The sequence below is a fragment of the Oncorhynchus mykiss genome, chromosome 21, assembly GCF_013265735.2.
Source record: "Oncorhynchus mykiss isolate Arlee chromosome 21, USDA_OmykA_1.1, whole genome shotgun sequence".
NCBI classification, from domain to species: Eukaryota; Metazoa; Chordata; class Actinopteri; order Salmoniformes; family Salmonidae; genus Oncorhynchus; species Oncorhynchus mykiss.
The window spans coordinates 9,857,116-9,875,324 of record NC_048585.1 but is presented as its reverse complement, the minus strand read 5'-3'; the positions used below and the strand labels follow the sequence as shown (position 1 = coordinate 9,875,324).

The following is an 18,209-nucleotide window of genomic DNA, read 5'->3' as shown; positions in this document are numbered from 1 at the left end:
ATCTTGTATCATCTCTAAACAGATCCAGGGGGCCCAGGCTATCTTGTATCATCTCTAAACACATCTGGGGGCCCAGGCTATCTTGTATCATCTCTAAACAGATCTGGGGGCCAGGCTATCTTGTATCATCTCTAAACAGATCTGGGGCCCAGGGTATCTTGTATCATCTCTAAACAGATATGGGGGCCAGGCTATCTTGTATCATCTCTAAACACATCCAGGAGGCCCAGGCTATCTTATATCATCTCTAAACAGATCTGGGGCCCAGGGTATCTTGTATCATCTCTAAACAGATCTGGGGCCCAGGGTATCTTGTATCATCTCTAAACAGATCTGGGGGCCAGGCTATCTTGTATCATCTCTAAACCCCAAGTCACAAATTGTAACCTTTTCAATATCTCAATATGCAGCAGTGTCATCGGCACGTAAATAATATGTGAAAAGTATAAAAAACACTGTAAATACGTTGGCTTGATTGATTAGGAACAAACAGAAGCAAGAAAGAGCCATTCCAGTTTTATTTGAGGTCAAATCAGCCAACATAAGGCTAGGTAGAAGGACACCTCAGTTCAATCAGTCCCATAAGGCTAGGTAGAAGGACACCTCAGTCCCATCAGCCAACATAATGCTAGGTAGAAGGACACCTCAGTCCCATCAGCCAACATAATGCTAGGTAGAAGGACACCTCAGTCCCATCAGCCAACATAAGGCTAGGTAGAAGGACACCTCAGTCCCATCAGCCAACATAATGCTAGGTAGAAGGACACCTCAGTCCCATCAGCCAACATAAGGCTAGGTAGAAGGACACCTCAGTCCCATCAGCCAACATAAGGCTAGGTAGAAGGACACCTCAGTCCCATCAGCCAACATAATGCTAGGTAGAAGGACACCTCAGTCCCATCAGCCAACATAAGGCTAGGTAGAAGGACACCTCAGTCCCATCAGCCAACATAAGGCTAGGTAGAAGGACACCTCAGTCCCATCAGCCAACATAAGGCTAGGTAGAAGGACACCTCAGTTCAATCAGCCAACATAAGGCTAGGTAGAACGACACCTCAGTCCCATCAGCCAACATAATGCTAGGTAGAAGGACACCTCAGTCCCATCAGCCAACATAAGGCTAGGTAGAAGGACACCTCAGTCCCATCAGCCAACATAAGGCTAGGTAGAAGGACACCTCAGTTCAATCAGCCAACATAAGGCTAGGTAGAAGGACACCTCAGTCCCATCAGCCAACATAATGCTAGGTAGAAGGACACCTCAGTCCCATCAGCCAACATAATGCTAGGTAGAAGGACACCTCGGTCCCATCAGCCAACATAAGGCTAGGTAGAAGGACACCTCAGTCCAATCAGCCAACATAAGGCTAGGTAGAAGGACACCTTAGTCCCATCAGCCAACATAAGGCTAGGTAGAAGGACACCTCAGTCCCATCAGCCAACATAAGGCTAGGTAGAAGGACACCTCAGTCCCATCAGCCAACATAAGGCTAGGTAGAAGGACACCTCAGTCCCATCAGCCAACATAATGCTAGGTAGAAGGACACCTCAGTCCCATCAGCCAACATAATGCTAGGTAGAAGGACACCTCAGTCCCATCAGCCAACATAAGGCTAGGTAGAAGGACACCTCAGTCCCATCAGCCAACATAAGGCTAGGTAGAAGGACACCTCAGTCCCATCAGCCAACATAATGCTAGGTAGAAGGACACCTCAGTCCCATAAGGCTAGGTAGAAGGACACCTCAGTTCAATCAGCCAACATAAGGCTAGGTAGAAGGACACCTCAGTTCAATCAGCCAACATAAGGCTAGGTAGAAGGACACCTCAGTCCCATCAGCCAACACAAGGCTAGGTAGAAGGACACCTCAGTTCAAATCAGCCAACATAAGGCTAGGTGAAGGACACCTCAGTCCCATCAGCCAACATAAGGCTAGGTAGAAGGACACCTCAGTTCAATCAGCCAACATAAGGCTAGGTAGAAGGACACCTCAGTCCCATCAGCCAACACAAGGCTAGGTAGAAGGACACCTCAGTTCAAATCAGCCAACATAAGGCTAGGTGAAGGACACCTCAGTCCCATCAGCCAACATAAGTCTAGGTAGAAGGACACCTCAGTCCCATCAGCCAACATAAGGCTAGGTAGAAGGACACCTCAGTTCAATCAGCCAACATAAGGCTAGGTAGAAGGACACCTCATTTCAATCAGCCAACACAAGGCTAGGTAGAAGGACACCTCAGTCCCATCAGCCAACATAAGGCTAGGTGGAAGGACACCTCAGTCCCATCAGCCAACACAAGGCTAGGTAGAAGGACTCCTCATTTTAAATCCCTCAATATAAATATCCTAATTTGACTTTATATGATAAAATATAATTTCATTTTATTCCACAACACTTCATGAAGGAACCCATCAACAATCCTCCATTGTTCACTTCACACTGCACTCAAAAAGGCAAAAATTTTTCTTTGTGTTTTTTTTCATTCCTATTCATCACCTACCTGCATCTTCATCATAGCCTGGTCTCAGATCAGTTGGTGTTCTAGCCATACTCCATACAACACAAACAGTTTGGCGTGCATTGAGGCTGAGTAACAAGGAGCTGGCGTGATGGCACATACAGACTGGAACTCAGGCTATATTCAGCTCACTCTTTTTTTTCCCCCATCAGGAAAAAAGAAAGTGAAGGACAAACAGGAACAGGAAATGTCACAGATCACCATTAGGTTGAATGAATTATATCACATCCAAGATCTTTTTTTAATGACCAGAGGCTTAGGTACTGGAAACTAAAGGGACTACTTTTTGTAACACAGTAAATACAAGATGTCGGCTGATGTTACGTACTGTACAATAGTGTCTTCTCTGCAGACTGCGGCCATTACCAATATGTATTTGGGTACTTTTTTTATCAAACATAATTTTGGTGTTTTTCACTGTATGAGAAGATCCATGAGGAGAAACAGAGACCTACATTTTGAGATGACAAGTGTTTACGATCGTGATTTATTCTCCGATCTGTCTGTAATCCCTGCATTCTCTCAACCCTGTTCTATTGGTTGCACAGTGACCTATATTTCTCTCATCCACATAAGGGTCTTCTGTTAGGTAATAATAGCAGTGTTTTTTAAATTTTTATCCAGAGTTCCGGCAATAGGATGTCAAACACCTCGCATATCAACGCCACACCCATCTGATTACGCATATCAACGCCACACCCATCTGATTACGCATATCAACGCCACACCCATCTGATTACGCATATCAACGCCACACCCATCTGATTACGCATATCAACGCCACACCCATCTGATTATGCATATCAACGCCACACCCATCTGATTACGCATATCAACGCCACACCCATCTGATTCCGCATATCAACGCCACACCCATCTGATTCCGCATATCAACGCCACACCCATCTGATTACGCATATCAACGCCACACCCATCTGATTACGCATATCAACGCCACACACATCTGATTACGCATATCAACGCCACACCCATCTGATTACGCATATCAACGCCACACACATCTGATTACGCATATCAACGCCACACCCATCTGATTACGCATATCAACGCCACACCCATCTGATTACGCATATCAACGCCACACCCATCTGATTACACCCATCTGATTACGCATATCAACACCACACCCATCTGATTACGCATATCAACGCCACACCCATCTGATTACACCCATCTGATTACGCATATCAACGCCACACCCATCTGATTACGCATATCAACACCACACCCATCTGATTACGCATATCAACGCCACACCCATCTGATTACGCATATCAACGCCACACCCATCTGATTACGCATATCAACGCCACACCCATCTGATTACGCATATCAACGCCACACCCATCTGATTACGCATATCAACGCCACACCCATCTGATTACGCATATCAACGCCACACCCATCTGATTACACCCATCTGATTACGCATATCAACACCACACACATCTGATTCCACAGCTGCACATTCCTTCATAGCACCTTGGAGTAGATTGTCTCATCATGTTTGATCGAAACGATATCACATTTATATTCACTTTTTTGAAGCTCCGTTCATTTCTGGGTGACAAATTGGCAAGGCTGACCCTGTATAAATTCCATCAGTCAAGACTGTCAGTACACATGTTGACAGATAGACAGACAGACAGACAGACAGACTGTCAGTACACATGTTGACAGATAGACAGACTGTCAGTACACATGTTGACAGACAGACAGACAGACAGACAGACAGACCAGATAGATAGACAGCCCAGATAGACAGACAGACAGACAGACAGACAGACAGTCAGTACACATGTTGCCAGACAGACAGACAGCCCAGATAGACAGACAGACGGACAGACAGACAGACAGACAGACAGACAGACAGACAGACAGACAGACTGTCAGTACACATGTTGCCAGACAGACAGACAGCCCAGATAGATAGACAGACAGACGATATTGACTGGATACAAAGAGGTAGGCCTTGTCTTAAGGAGAGAGAGAGAGAGAGAGAGAGAGAGAGAGAGAGAGAGACAGACAGACAGACAGACAGACAGACAACACGCTGACAGACAGGTGACAGACAGACAGACAGAGACACAGTATAATAAAGAGGTTGCTCTATAGCTGCCTGCTCCATCTCATATCATCATGACACATTGTCGCGCTACTTCAAAGCATACAGTAAAATACACATAGTGATGTCAAATTCTTTAAGAAATATAAATTGATTTATATTGATAACATGAAATATTCCCCCCAAAATAGTTTAGGAAATGAGAGGACATGATTACACATTAGAATCATTACGTATACCGCAATTACACACTAATCAGGTATATTACCACAAGGTTTCCATCTATTCATTGATTAGGAAATGCTATTTGGAAGTTTCACAGATTGAGAGACAAGACTCTACCAACGTAAAACATGACTTTACATCGACATTGACACCATATCCAAGACTCCCATTTCAAAACGACAATCGTTGGCCAGTGGCCAGGTCTGCCAGGTTGGCCAGGTCTGCCAGGTCTGCCAGGTTGGCCAGTGGCCAGGTCTGCCAGGTTGGCCAGTGGCCAGGTCTGCCAGGTCGGCCAGGTCTGCCAGGTTGGCCAGATCTTAAGCAGGTGTAGTTGATGCATAATGATTCTGTAGCACCTGTTGTCATCAAATGTTCACATCTGAATAAATGACAAAATCGTCAATAAGGCTGTCGTTGATTGACACCTGTGGGGTGGTGCATCCTCATTGGCACCCTATTCCCTATATAGTGCACTCCCTTTGATCAGAACCCTATTAGCCCTGGTCAAAAGTAGGTGCACTATATAGGGCATAGGGTGCCGTTTAAGGGCGTAACCCCTGTCCCTCAAAATTCTTCCTTCAGCATCACTCATGTGCCTTCCACCCTCCAGGGGGATAAAATAAAATCCAGGCCGTTTTAGGTCTAGGTAGTGACGGCCAGGGTGACATCCAAGCCGGGCCTATGACTGCGTGGTAACCGCCAGGGTGTTGACATATCCATGGGGACACATATCGTTCTCTGAGACACAGTGAGAGAACTGCGCCGGGTTGCTTCCCTCACCGAACCTCCTGACACCCCGCACTGTGAAACACTGTTCTATAAGCTCCAGACACTTACAGGCCAGGAAGAACATATTCTTGAACATGAACACTGAGACGGGCATCTCGTGAACATACACCTGGAAACACCGCACCACCAGAAGTGGGGCGTTGACCAACACACCGACCAGGAACCTAGCCCAGACCCAGCGACAGCGCATCTCGGAGGCTGTCAACTCGTATAACCACACCACTGGGACGCCCAGGGCGATGAAATACACCGAGATGACCGTGTATTTTAAATAGACCGTCGGTATCTCGTTCTTCAGATACAACTCCACCAGGGTAAAACAGTCTGCGAGGTCCAGACAGGTGGTGATGAAGCAGCTTTGGGACCGGTGGCGCGTAGCTCCGTTCTGGTCCTCGGTGATAGAATTGACGAGACAGTAGAGTAACGGGACCGAGAGCAACGTGATAATCTTAAATCCGGTTACACCGAACGGAACTTTGAGCGCGATGAGATCTAATATCGAAGTCTCTAGAATGAGGACTATTTTAGGGGTGCAGGCGATCACGTAGATTAACCAGGCCAGGTAGGCGTAGGTAAACTCGCCGAGGTTACAGCCGAATATAGAGTTCTTTTGGTGGAACCCACACGCCCGCTCTCTCTTGCTCCTGGCGTTCTTCATGAAGAAGATCCCCCAGCCAGAGATCACCACCAGATCCGTGGCGATCCACGAACACCAGTACAGATCCGTGAAGATAATGAGGTAGAAATCTAGAATGCCTCCTTGGAATATCAGAATGAGGAAACACAGGATCTTGTAGAGAACGTTCCTCTTGGACCTCTGGCCGAACAAGGGAGCGGTCTGCATGAATTCCTCAGAGGTCATGATATAGGCGTCTGTAATAGCGGAGGATACTCCGGATACCAGCGGCTTGATGGAGCTCTCGTCTGGGTTGATACTCCCCGCGGACGTCTGTGTGTCCCTCCTGGACGAGGCGCTACGTATGAACAGCTGTCCGACTCCGTAGTCCGGGGCGAATGAAACCGGTGAGTCCGGGCAGATCACAGCTGCTTGGGGATGGGGATAGCTGGAGCTGGCCTTGGGATTGTCGGCGGCACCAATTTCTGCTATCATTGTATGCATGTATTTGCGCGTTCGCTTTCCTTTCTCTCCTCTCTTCTTTTTCTTCCCTGGTTTGGTAGTGATATATGCTTTTAGCACAGAGTTTCTAAACCCAGAGGCGCAATATCGCGATACTTCCGGGAACAAGCCAGTGTTGAGGGCTTGAGAAGTCAATGAGAGACGTGAAAAATTCTTCCTTAGTTAACTTTCTCAAAATCTAAAGGCACAACCTATATTCGAGCCAATGTCTTAAGTAGTTGAACGTGTTGTCACTCCAACTTCGTGAAAGTGACAAACTGACACGTTTTAATTTTCCTTAAAAAATGACTTTACATTGAAGGAGTGCCTTTAATTTGACGGCATGCACAATGACGTAATTTTTTACGCATGCGCCTAGCTTGCCAACATTGCCATGACATCGCCTACAAGCGTGATCGGAGATTTCTATTGGAGAAGCAGTTTCTACCCGTCTTCCTACTGTACTGTCTTTGCTTTTAGGTTGGAGAGCGATAGGGGGCGCAGCGTAAACCAAGGCATGGATTTTCTCTCCCACTGGAATGAAATGCGGTGGACGGAATTATTGCTGTGTCCAGATGCGTATCACCAATCGTTTAGTTCTTTTTTTGAGCTTTCCAGGATTTTTAAATTGAGACTCCTTTCCCAATAATTCCGCAACATTGGACACGAATCATACTGTTGATATAACGGTTGATCTATCCCTAGGATTTGCTAAGCAAAATCCCTTGGTATTCTAGGAGTGCCTGGCAATTAGTTATAATAGATTAGTTATAATTCCAACACCTCTTCAGATGTGTCATACAGGAAGTAGAGGCTTCATGTCTAGAGGTGACAGGAAGTTGAGGCTCCATGTCTAGAGGTGACAGGAAGTAGAGCCTCTAGCCCTATAGCTCTGGTGCAGGGCATCGTTGTGCTCTCACCATCCATCACTATCTATAATGAGCTAGCAGCCTGAAGACACCCTGGACCAGAGCTAGTCTAGCCCTCTGGTCCAGCCTGAAGACACCCTGGACCAGAGCTAGTCTAGCCCTCTGGTCTGAAGCATTTCTAGCTGAATCCTCCAGTAGAGTAAATGGACTACTGGTGTCTCCATGTGTCCAGAACACCGGGACCTCAGTTACCCAGGCTTCATCCCACCCTGTCTCCATGTGTCCAGAACACCGAGACCTCAGTTACCCAGGCTTCATCCCACCCTGTTAAATGGACTACCAGAACCTGTTACCCAGGCTCCATGTATCCAGAACCTCAGTTACCCAGGCTCCATGTATGCAGAACCTCAGTTACCCAGGCTCCATGTATCCAGAACCTCAGTTACCCAGGCTCCATGTATCCAGAACCTCAGTTACCCAGGCTCCATGTATCCAGAACCTCAGTTACCCAGGCTCCATGTATCCAGAACCTCAGTTACCCAGGCTCCATGTATGCAGAACCTCAGTTACCCAGGCTCCATGTATCCAGAACCTCAGTTACCCAGGCTCCATGTATGCAGAACCTCAGTTACCCAGGCTCCATGTATCCAGAACCTCAGTTACCCAGGCTCCATGTATGCAGAACCTCAGTTACCCAGGCTCCATGTATCCAGAACCTCAGTTACCCAGGCTCCATGTAGCCAGAACCTCAGTTACCCAGGCTCCATGTAGCCAGAACCTCAGTTACCCAGGCTCCATGTATCCAGAACCTCAGTTACCCAGGCTCCATGTATCCAGAACTTTAGTTACCCAGGCTCCATGTAGCCAGAACCTCAGTTACCCAGGCTCCATGTAGCCAGAACCTCAGTTACCCAGGCTCCATGTATCCAGAACCTCAGTTACCCAGGCTCCATGTATCCAGAACCTCAGTTACCCAGGCTCCATGTATCCAGAACCTCAGTTACCCAGGCTCCATGTATCCAGAACCTCAGTTACCCAGGCTCCATGTATCCAGAACTTTAGTTACCCAGGCTCCATGTAGCCAGAACTTTAGTTACCCAGGCTCCATGTAGCCAGAACCTCAGTTACCCAGGCTCCATGTAGCCAGAACCTCAGTTACCCAGGCTCCATGTATCCAGAACCTCAGTTACCCAGGCTCCATGTATCCAGAACCTCAGTTACCCAGGCTCCATGTATCCAGAACCTCAGTTACCCAGGCTCCATGTATCCAGAACCTCAGTTACCCAGGCTCCATGTAGCCAGAACCTCAGTTACCCAGGCTCCATGTATCCAGAACCTCAGTTACCCAGGCTCCATGTATCCAGAACCTCCGTTACCCAGGCTCCATGTATCCAGAACCTCAGTTACCCAGGCTCCATGTAGCCAGAACCTCCGTTACCCAGGCTCCATGTATCCAGAACCTCAGTTACCCAGGCTCCATGTATCCAGAACCTCAGTTACCCAGGCTCCATGTATCCAGAACCTCAGTTACCCAGGCTCCATGTAGCCAGAACCTCAGTTACCCAGGCTCCATGTATCCAGAACCTCAGTTACCCAGGCTCCATGTATCCAGAACCTCAGTTACCCAGGCTCCATGTATCCAGAACTTTAGTTACCCAGGCTCCATGTATCCAGAACCTCAGTTACCCAGGCTCCATGTATCCAGAACCTCAGTTACCCAGGCTCCATGTATCCAGAACTTTAGTTACCCAGGCTCCATGTATCCAGAACCTCAGTTACCCAGGCTCCATGTATCCAGAACCTCAGTTACCCAGGCTCCATGTATCCAGAACCTCAGTTACCCAGGCTCCATGTATCCAGAACTTTAGTTACCCAGGCTCCATGTATCCAGAACCTCAGTTACCCAGGCTCCATGTATCCAGAACTTTAGTTACCCAGGCTCCATGTATCCAGAACCTCAGTTACCCAGGCTCCATGTATCCAGAACTTTAGTTACCCCACCCTGATCCCTGTAGTGAACTATGCTACTTTTAACTATGATCCACAGGACCCAGGTAATAGATAGTTCACTATATGGAACAAAAGGTGGATTCTGGGACATAAGACATTCAGAGAGACAGCAGAGAGAAGACAGTAATATGGACTGACGTCCCCCCCCCCCCCCCCCCCGATGTCACATCAATTCCCCACCGTACACAGACATGTCATTAAACATGCCGCGGTTGATTGGCTGGGACGGCAACAGACCTTCAGAGTGAGGACAAAGCACGGCAGAGAATGCTAAACCTTGAACGACTGTCCCCCCCCCCCCCCCCCTCCTCCCCGAGTAGGGACTTGAGTTAGTTGGGTAACAAAATAATGCATTCTGGGTAACACAACAGATCACATAGAACCACCATGTCAGAGCCCCCACTTAAAAATGTAGAAATGTAAGTGCAATTCCAAAACATATATAGATAGACACACGTGTACTACATATATAAACACACGTGTACTACATATATAGACATACGTGTACTACGTATATAGACACACGTGTACTACATACATAGACACGTGTGTCTATGTATGTAGTACACGTGTACTACATAAATAGACACACGTGTACTACATATATAGACACACGTGTACTACATATATAGACACACGTGTACTACATATATAGACACACGTGTACTACATATATAGACACACGTGTACTACGTATATAGACACACGTGTACTACATATATAGACACACGTGTACTACATATATAGACACACGTGTACTACATATATAGACACACGTGTACTACGTATATAGACACACGTGTACTACATATATAGACACACGTGTACTACATATATAGACACACGTGTACTACGTATATAGACACACGTGTACTACATACATAGACACGTGTACTACATACAAGCCATAATATCAGAGCACAAGTTTAATGATCAATAACAAATTCCACTCAGTAAAGCAACCCTGGTAACTTTTGATAATAAACTTTAATTTCAAGTCATGATGGATGGTTGTGGACCGTAGAAAAACAAGAAGAGATACATAATATATATAGTGCATTCTAAATGGGAGTTCAGAGAGAAGTAGTAGTGACCAAGACCAGGACTGTGTTCCAAACGGCACCCTCTCTAGACCACTGGCAGTTCACTAGAGCCCTACGGTATAAGGATCAGACCTGGTAGAGTTCATGCCCCCCGAAAGAAATGAGAGGGTGGGGGGTGGGGGGGGGGGGGGGGGGGGGTGCAACAATATTGGGAAGGTGTTCCTAATGTTTTGTTCACTCAGTGTATAGTCACAATATGGCGCCACTAGGGACACAGAGTCAGCGAGTGTCACTATCAGCTCGGTTCTGAGGAGAGACTTGTCATTAGGTACCACGGGTGTTCCTGAATAATAGCTGCGATTCGATCGGGGGGGGGGGGGGGGGATAAAATAAAAGTGGACTTGGGCCCATTTAAAACAAACAACTTTAGATATTGTAAGTTGTTCCCCGAAGCCCCCACCCCCCCCTTGACAGAGGAGTCATCCTCACCCCCTCCTTGACAGAGGAGTCGTCCTCATCCCCCTCCTTGACAGAGGGAGTTCCCACCACCAGGGAGGAGGGAAAGAGAGTGAATCAAGAGGGTACATGTAAATATAGGAAGTCGACAGGACTGCTGTCTCCCTCCACCCAATATACTCAGTGCATGACCAACCAGAGGACTACGATACCCATGACCACCACAGACATGACATCATCACCAGGAAGTATAGTTGTGTAGAGTTGGTTTAGGTGCCTCATCCTCAAAACAAAACAAAAAACAAGTCTTAAAAACATCACCTGGGTAAAAACGGTAAGTCAAACCCACGTCCACAAATAAACACTGTTTATTAGCGATATTTTCAAAAAAATGTTTGTAATTTTTTTCCCCCTTTGTTTTTTGTTGTTGTTATTTTTTTTACATGAACCTGACACGGATAGATAAATTCACAAGGACAGGATGTTTCTAGAAAAATGGTTTTACACCCACCTGTTTCTCATTTACATTTGTTTTTTAAATCTGTTAATTCTTCTTCTTCTTCTTCATGTAGTTGATTTCTGAATGAAAGGCCTGCCCCAACGGCACTGCCACAACACAGAGGAGAGAAGCTACTGTCCAAAACACACAAGACAGTCCATTCTACAGCACGGTAAAGGTGAAGGAGGGGGGGGGGGGTAGTCAAAAACGATAAAGGGGGGTTTCAACGGTAACGTTAGGGAGATGTTGCTATAGGTAAATCTCGTAGATATCGTCCAGCTCTTCGTGAAACAAGTCCCATTCGTCCTCCGAGTCCGTGACGTCGTCGTCGGTTCCCGCGGCGAGGAGCATGAGGAGCATCTCGCTCAGTTCAAAGGTCACCATCTCCTCGTCCTCGTTGTCCAAAGAGTCGCTGCTGTTCTCCCGCTCTTCAAACAGGTCCCACAGGGGTGTCCTCCTCGAGTTCTGGAGGGGAGAACAGGAATATATAATTTTTTTAAAAAAAACAGGAATTTGTTTCGGTATTACGAAAGCAGAACAGGAAGCGTTTTACAATAGGGCTGAGAACTTCTGGACCGTAAACACAAAATGTCCAAATGCCAGATCGGTGTCTGTTAAACGTATGAACCCCCATAGGAAAACCAAAAATGGTCTCAATCTATTTCTGACAGAAAGGACATTTGTCAGGGCAGCGTCTTACCCTGTTCCTGCCGTTGCACCCTGCAGGTCTCCTCTGGGGCTCCTCCAGCCGTCCGTCAGGGAAGGCGTGTTTGTAGAAGCAGTTGGAGCCAAACGGGCAGGTGCCCCGACCCTGGTCGAAGTAACGACAGGCTTTAGTCCTGAGGAACAGAGACGGACGGGACCGTCAGCAGACGACAGTGATTATTACAGATATAGATAAGGAACAGAGAGACAACCCCCCCCCCCCCCCCCCTACCGTCAATACATATCTTAGCCCCCCCCCCCCCCCCCCCCCCCCTCCTATCTTCAGTACATATCTTACCCCATGCCATCCTTGTATTTCTGTATCAGTTTCTGCTTGTCTTCCTTGTCCTCCACCCAGTACTCACTGGGGATGACGAAGTTGGATGTTATCCGACACTCTGGACAGGACCTGGGAAGAGAGAGAGGTTTAGTTGGACGGGACAGGACCTGGGAAGAGAGAGAGAGGTTTAGTTGGACGGGACAGGACCTGGGAAGAGAGAGAGAGGTTTAGTTGGACGGGACAGGACCTGGGAAGAGAGAGAGAGATTTAGTTGGACGGGACAGGACCTGGGAAGAGAGAGAGAGGTTTAGTTGGACGTGACCCAACACTCTAAACAGCTGTAGTAGTCTCATCTACCTCAATAAGCTGTAGTAGTCTCGTCTACCTCAATAAGCTGTAGTAGTCTCGTCTACCTCAATAAGCTGTAGTAGTCTCGTCTACCTCAATAAGCTGTAGTAGTCTCGTCTACCTCAATAAGCTGTAGTAGTCTCGTCTACCTCAATAAGCTGTAGTAGTCTCGTCTACCTCAATAAGCTGTAGTAGTCTCGTCTACCTCAATAAGCTGTAGTAGTCTCGTCTACCTCAATAAGCTGTAGTAGTCTCGTCTACCTCAATAAGCTGTAGTAGTCTCGTCTACCTCAATAAGCTGTAGTAGTCTCGTCTACCTCAATAAGCTGTAGTAGTCTCGTCTACCTCAATAAGCTGTAGTAGTCTCGTCTACCTCAATAAGCTGTAGTAGTCTCGTCTACCTCAATAAGCTGTAGTAGTCTCGTCTACCTCAATAAGCTGTAGTAGTCTCGTCTACCTCAATAAGCTGTAGTAGTCTCGTCTACCTCAATAAGCTGTAGTAGTCTCGTCTACCTCAATAAGCTGTAGTAGTCTCGTCTACCTCAATAAGCTGTAGTAGTCTCGTCTACCTCAATAAGCTGTAGTAGTCTCGTCTACCTCAATAAGCTGTAGTAGTCTCGTCTACCTCAATAAGCTGTAGTAGTCTCGTCTACCTCAATAAGCTGTAGTAGTCTCGTCTACCTCAATAAGCTGTAGTAGTCTCGTCTACCTCAATAAGCTGTAGTAGTCTCGTCTACCTCAATAAGCTGTAGTAGTCTCGTCTACCTCAATAAGCTGTAGTAGTCTCGTCTACCTCAATAAGCTGTAGTAGTCTCGTCTACCTCAATAAGCTGTAGTAGTCTCGTCTACCTCAATAAGCTGTAGTAGTCTCGTCTACCTCAATAAGCTGTAGTAGTCTCGTCTACCTCAATAAGCTGTAGTAGTCTCGTCTACCTCAATAAGCTGTAGTAGTCTCGTCTACCTCAATAAGCTGTAGTAGTCTCGTCTACCTCAATAAGCTGTAGTAGTCTCGTCTACCTCAATAAGCTGTAGTAGTCTCGTCTACCTCAATAAGCTGTAGTAGTCTCGTCTACCTCAATAAGCTGTAGTAGTCTCGTCTACCTCAATAAGCTGTAGTAGTCTCGTCTACCTCAATAAGCTGTAGTAGTCTCGTCTACCTCAATAAGCTGTAGTAGTCTCGTCTACCTCAATAAGCTGTAGTAGTCTCGTCTACCTCAATAAGCTGTAGTAGTCTCGTCTACCTCAATAAGCTGTAGTAGTCTCGTCTACCTCAATAAGCTGTAGTAGTCTCGTCTACCTCAATAAGCTGTAGTAGTCTCGTCTACCTCAATAAGCTGTAGTAGTCTCGTCTACCTCAATAAGCTGTAGTAGTCTCGTCTACCTCAATAAGCTGTAGTAGTCTCGTCTACCTCAATAAGCTGTAGTAGTCTCGTCTACCTCAATAAGCTGTAGTAGTCTCGTCTACCTCAATAAGCTGTAGTAGTCTCGTCTACCTCAATAAGCTGTAGTAGTCTCGTCTACCTCAATAAGCTGTAGTAGTCTCGTCTACCTCAATAAGCTGTAGTAGTCTCGTCTACCTCAATAAGCTGTAGTAGTCTCGTCTACCTCAATAAGCTGTAGTAGTCTCGTCTACCTCAATAAGCTGTAGTAGTCTCGTCTACCTCAATAAGCTGTAGTAGTCTCGTCTACCTCAATAAGCTGTAGTAGTCTCGTCTACCTCAATAAGCTGTAGTAGTCTCGTCTACCTCAATAAGCTGTAGTAGTCTCGCCTACCTCAATAAGCTGTAGTAGTCTCGCCTACCTCAATAAGCTGTAGTAGTCTCGCCTACCTCAATAAGCTGTAGTAGTCTCGCCTACCTCAATAAGCTGTAGTAGTCTCGCCTACCTCAATAAGCTGTAGTAGTCTCGCCTACCTCAATAAGCTGTAGTAGTCTCGCCTACCTCAATAAGCTGTAGTAGTCTCGCCTACCTCAATAAGCTGTAGTAGTCTCGCCTACCTCAATAAGCTGTAGTAGTCTCGCCTACCTCAATAAGCTGTAGTAGTCTCGCCTACCTCAATAAGCTGTAGTAGTCTCGTCTACCTCAATAAGCTGTAGTAGTCTCGTCTACCTCAATAAGCTGTAGTAGTCTCGTCTACCTCAATAAGCTGTAGTAGTCTCGTCTACCTCAATAAGCTGTAGTAGTCTCGTCTACCTCAATAAGCTGTAGTAGTCTCGTCTACCTCAATAAGCTGTAGTAGTCTCGTCTACCTCAATAAGCTGTAGTAGTCTCGTCTACCTCAATAAGCTGTAGTAGTCTCGTCTACCTCAATAAGCTGTAGTAGTCTCGTCTACCTCAATAAGCTGTAGTAGTCTCGTCTACCTCAATAAGCTGTAGTAGTCTCGTCTACCTCAATAAGCTGTAGTAGTCTCGTCTACCTCAATAAGCTGTAGTAGTCTCGTCTACCTCAATAAGCTGTAGTAGTCTCGTCTACCTCAATAAGCTGTAGTAGTCTCATCTACCTCAATAAGCTGTAGTAGTCTCATCTACCTCAATAAGCTGTAGTAGTCTCATCTACCTCAATAAGCTGTAGTAGTCTCATCTACCTCAATAAGCTGTAGTAGTCTCATCTACCTCAATAAGCTGTAGTAGTCTCATCTACCTCAATAAGCTGTAGTAGTCTCATCTACCTCAATAAGCTGTAGTAGTCTCATCTACCTCAATAAGCTGTAGTAGTCTCATCTACCTCACTAAGCTGTAGTAGTCTCATCTACCTCACTAAGCTGTAGTAGTCTCATCTACCTCAATAAGCTGTAGTAGTCTCATCTACCTCAATAAGCTGTAGTAGTCTCATCTACCTCAATAAGCTGTAGTAGTCTCATCTACCTCAATAAGCTGTAGTAGTCTCATCTACCTCAATAAGCTGTAGTAGTCTCATCTACCTCAATAAGCTGTAGTTGTCTCATCTACCTCAATAAGCTGTAGTAGTCTCATCTACCTCAATAAGCTGTAGTAGTCTCATCTACCTCAATAAGCTGTAGTAGTCTCATCTACCTCAATAAGCTGTAGTAGTCTCATCTACCTCAATAAGCTGTAGTAGTCTCATCTACCTCAATAAGCTGTAGTAGTCTCATCTACCTCAATAAGCTGTAGTAGTCTCATCTACCTCAATAAGCTGTAGTAGTCTCATCTACCTCAATAAGCTGTAGTAGTCTCATCTACCTCAATAAGCTGTAGTAGTCTCATCTACCTCAATAAGCTGTAGTAGTCTCATCTACCTCAATAAGCTGTAGTAGTCTCATCTACCTCAATAAGCTGTAGTAGTCTCATCTACCTCAATAAGCTGTAGTAGTCTCATCTACCTCAATAAGCTGTAGTAGTCTCATCTACCTCAATAAGCTGTAGTAGTCTCATCTACCTCAATAAGCTGTAGTAGTCTCATCTACCTCAATAAGGTGTAGTAGTCTCATCTACCTCAATAAGGTGTAGTAGTCTCATCTACCTCAATAAGGTGTAGTAGTCTCATCTACCTCAATAAGCTGTAGTAGTCTCATCTACCTCAATAAGCTGTAGTAGTCTCATCTACCTCAATAAGCTGTAGTAGTCTCATCTACATATTGCAGCATACACTGCTTTGGTTTTAGGTCTATATTTATTGTCATGTGTTCATTGTATTTTTTACTACGTGCTGCAAAATTAATTGTCCCTCGGGATAATAAACACTAGTTCCTTACTTGATGATCCTGTCCCTCGGGATAAAAACTACTTCCTAACTTGATGATCTTGTCCCTCGAGATATAAACACTACTTCCTTACTTGATGATCTTGTCCCTCGGGATAATAAACACTACTTCCTAACTTGATGATCCTGTCCCTCGGGATAAAAACTACTTCCTAACTTGATGATCCTGTCCCTCGGGATAAAAACTACTTCCTAACTTGATGATCTTGTCCCTCGGGATAATAAACACTACTTCCTTACTTGATGATCTTGTCCCTCAGGATAATAAACACTACTTCCTTACTTGATGATCTTGCTCTCGAACGTCTTGGCGCTCCTCCACTTGCGGATGCACTTGAGGCAGTAACAGTGGCAGCAGTTGGAAAGGATGCCGAAGCGTCTCTCACTGGGGTTGGCCTTGTCAAACACCACCTCCATACACACGCCACACTGCATGTCCTTACTGCGCTGGATGGCAAACGACAGCTCCATGTCCTTCTCATGGGCCTCGATGCAAGCCTGAAGAGGAATAACAAAGGTATAGCTAACCACTATAATGCATTATGAAGCCTGGGGGGGTACTAAAGGTATAGCTAACCACTATAATGCATTATGAAGCCTGGGGGTGGAGGATAAAGGTATAGCTAACCACTATAATGCATTATGAAGCCTGGGGGGGGGGGTACTAAAGGTATAGCTAACCACTATAATGCATTATGAAGCGTGGGGGGATACTAAAGGTGTAGCTAACCACTATAATGCATTATGAAGCCTGGGGGTGGAGGATAAAGGTATAGCTAACCACTATAATGCATTATGAAGCCTGGGGGGGGGGGGGGGGGGGGGTACTAAATGTATAGCTAACCACTATAATGCATTATGAAGCCTGAGGGGAAACCAAAACAAGTTAACCACCAGAAACCATCACAGGGCAGATAACAAAACAATGATGAAGTCATTGGAAATGGTTAAGTGTCTCAATTCTAGAACACCGATACTTCGTAGTATATAAATACAGTATCTGACAGTAAAACATGTAGACCGTAGTATATAAAACATGGAGACCGTAGTATATAAAACATGGAGACCGTAGTATATAAAACATGGAGACTGTAGTATATAAATACAGTAAAACATGGAGACCGTAGTATATAAAACATGGAGACCGTAGTATATAAATACAGTATCTGACAGTAAAACATGGAGACCGTAGTATATAAAACATGGAGACCGTAGTATATAAAACATGGAGACCATGGTATATAAAACATGGAGACCATAGTATATAAATACAGTATCTGACAGTAAAACATGGAGACCGTAGTATATAAATACAGTATCTGACAGTAAAACATGGAGACCGTAGTATATAAAACATGGAGACCGTAGTATATAAATACAGTATCTGACAGTAAAACATGGAGACCGTAGTATATAAATACAGTATCTGACAGTAAAACATGGAGACCGTAGTATATAAAACATGGAGACCATAGTATATAAAACATGGAGACCGTAGAAAAAAAAACATGGAGACCATAGTATATAAAACATGGAGACCGTAG

The 18,209-nt window shown here is 45.5% G+C and overlaps 2 protein-coding genes across 2 annotated transcripts in view; both read right to left on the bottom strand.

Annotated features, from left to right (window-relative positions):
* Positions 1-4,735: 4,735 nt before the first annotated feature.
* On the bottom strand, positions 4,736-6,923 carry LOC110516560 (transmembrane protein 121B). Its single transcript, XM_021594958.2, has one exon. It carries the CDS (start codon positions 6,735-6,737, stop codon positions 5,508-5,510), a length of 1,230 nt encoding a protein of 409 aa, XP_021450633.2. The 5' UTR covers positions 6,738-6,923; the 3' UTR covers positions 4,736-5,507.
* Positions 6,924-10,581: 3,658 nt separating this feature from the next.
* The window catches only part of LOC118942868 (probable E3 ubiquitin-protein ligase makorin-1), a 39,894-nt gene continuing 32,266 nt past the window's right edge, over positions 10,582-18,209 (bottom strand). Inside the window, exons 5-8 of the mRNA XM_036956808.1 lie at positions 16,949-17,163; positions 12,615-12,725; positions 12,312-12,450; positions 10,582-12,076 (exon numbers count right to left, since the gene is read on the bottom strand). Of these exons, the coding sequence (XP_036812703.1) occupies positions 11,861-12,076; positions 12,312-12,450; positions 12,615-12,725; positions 16,949-17,163 (681 nt within the window). The 3' untranslated portion in view covers positions 10,582-11,860. The remainder of the gene's footprint in view (positions 12,077-12,311; positions 12,451-12,614; positions 12,726-16,948; positions 17,164-18,209) is intronic.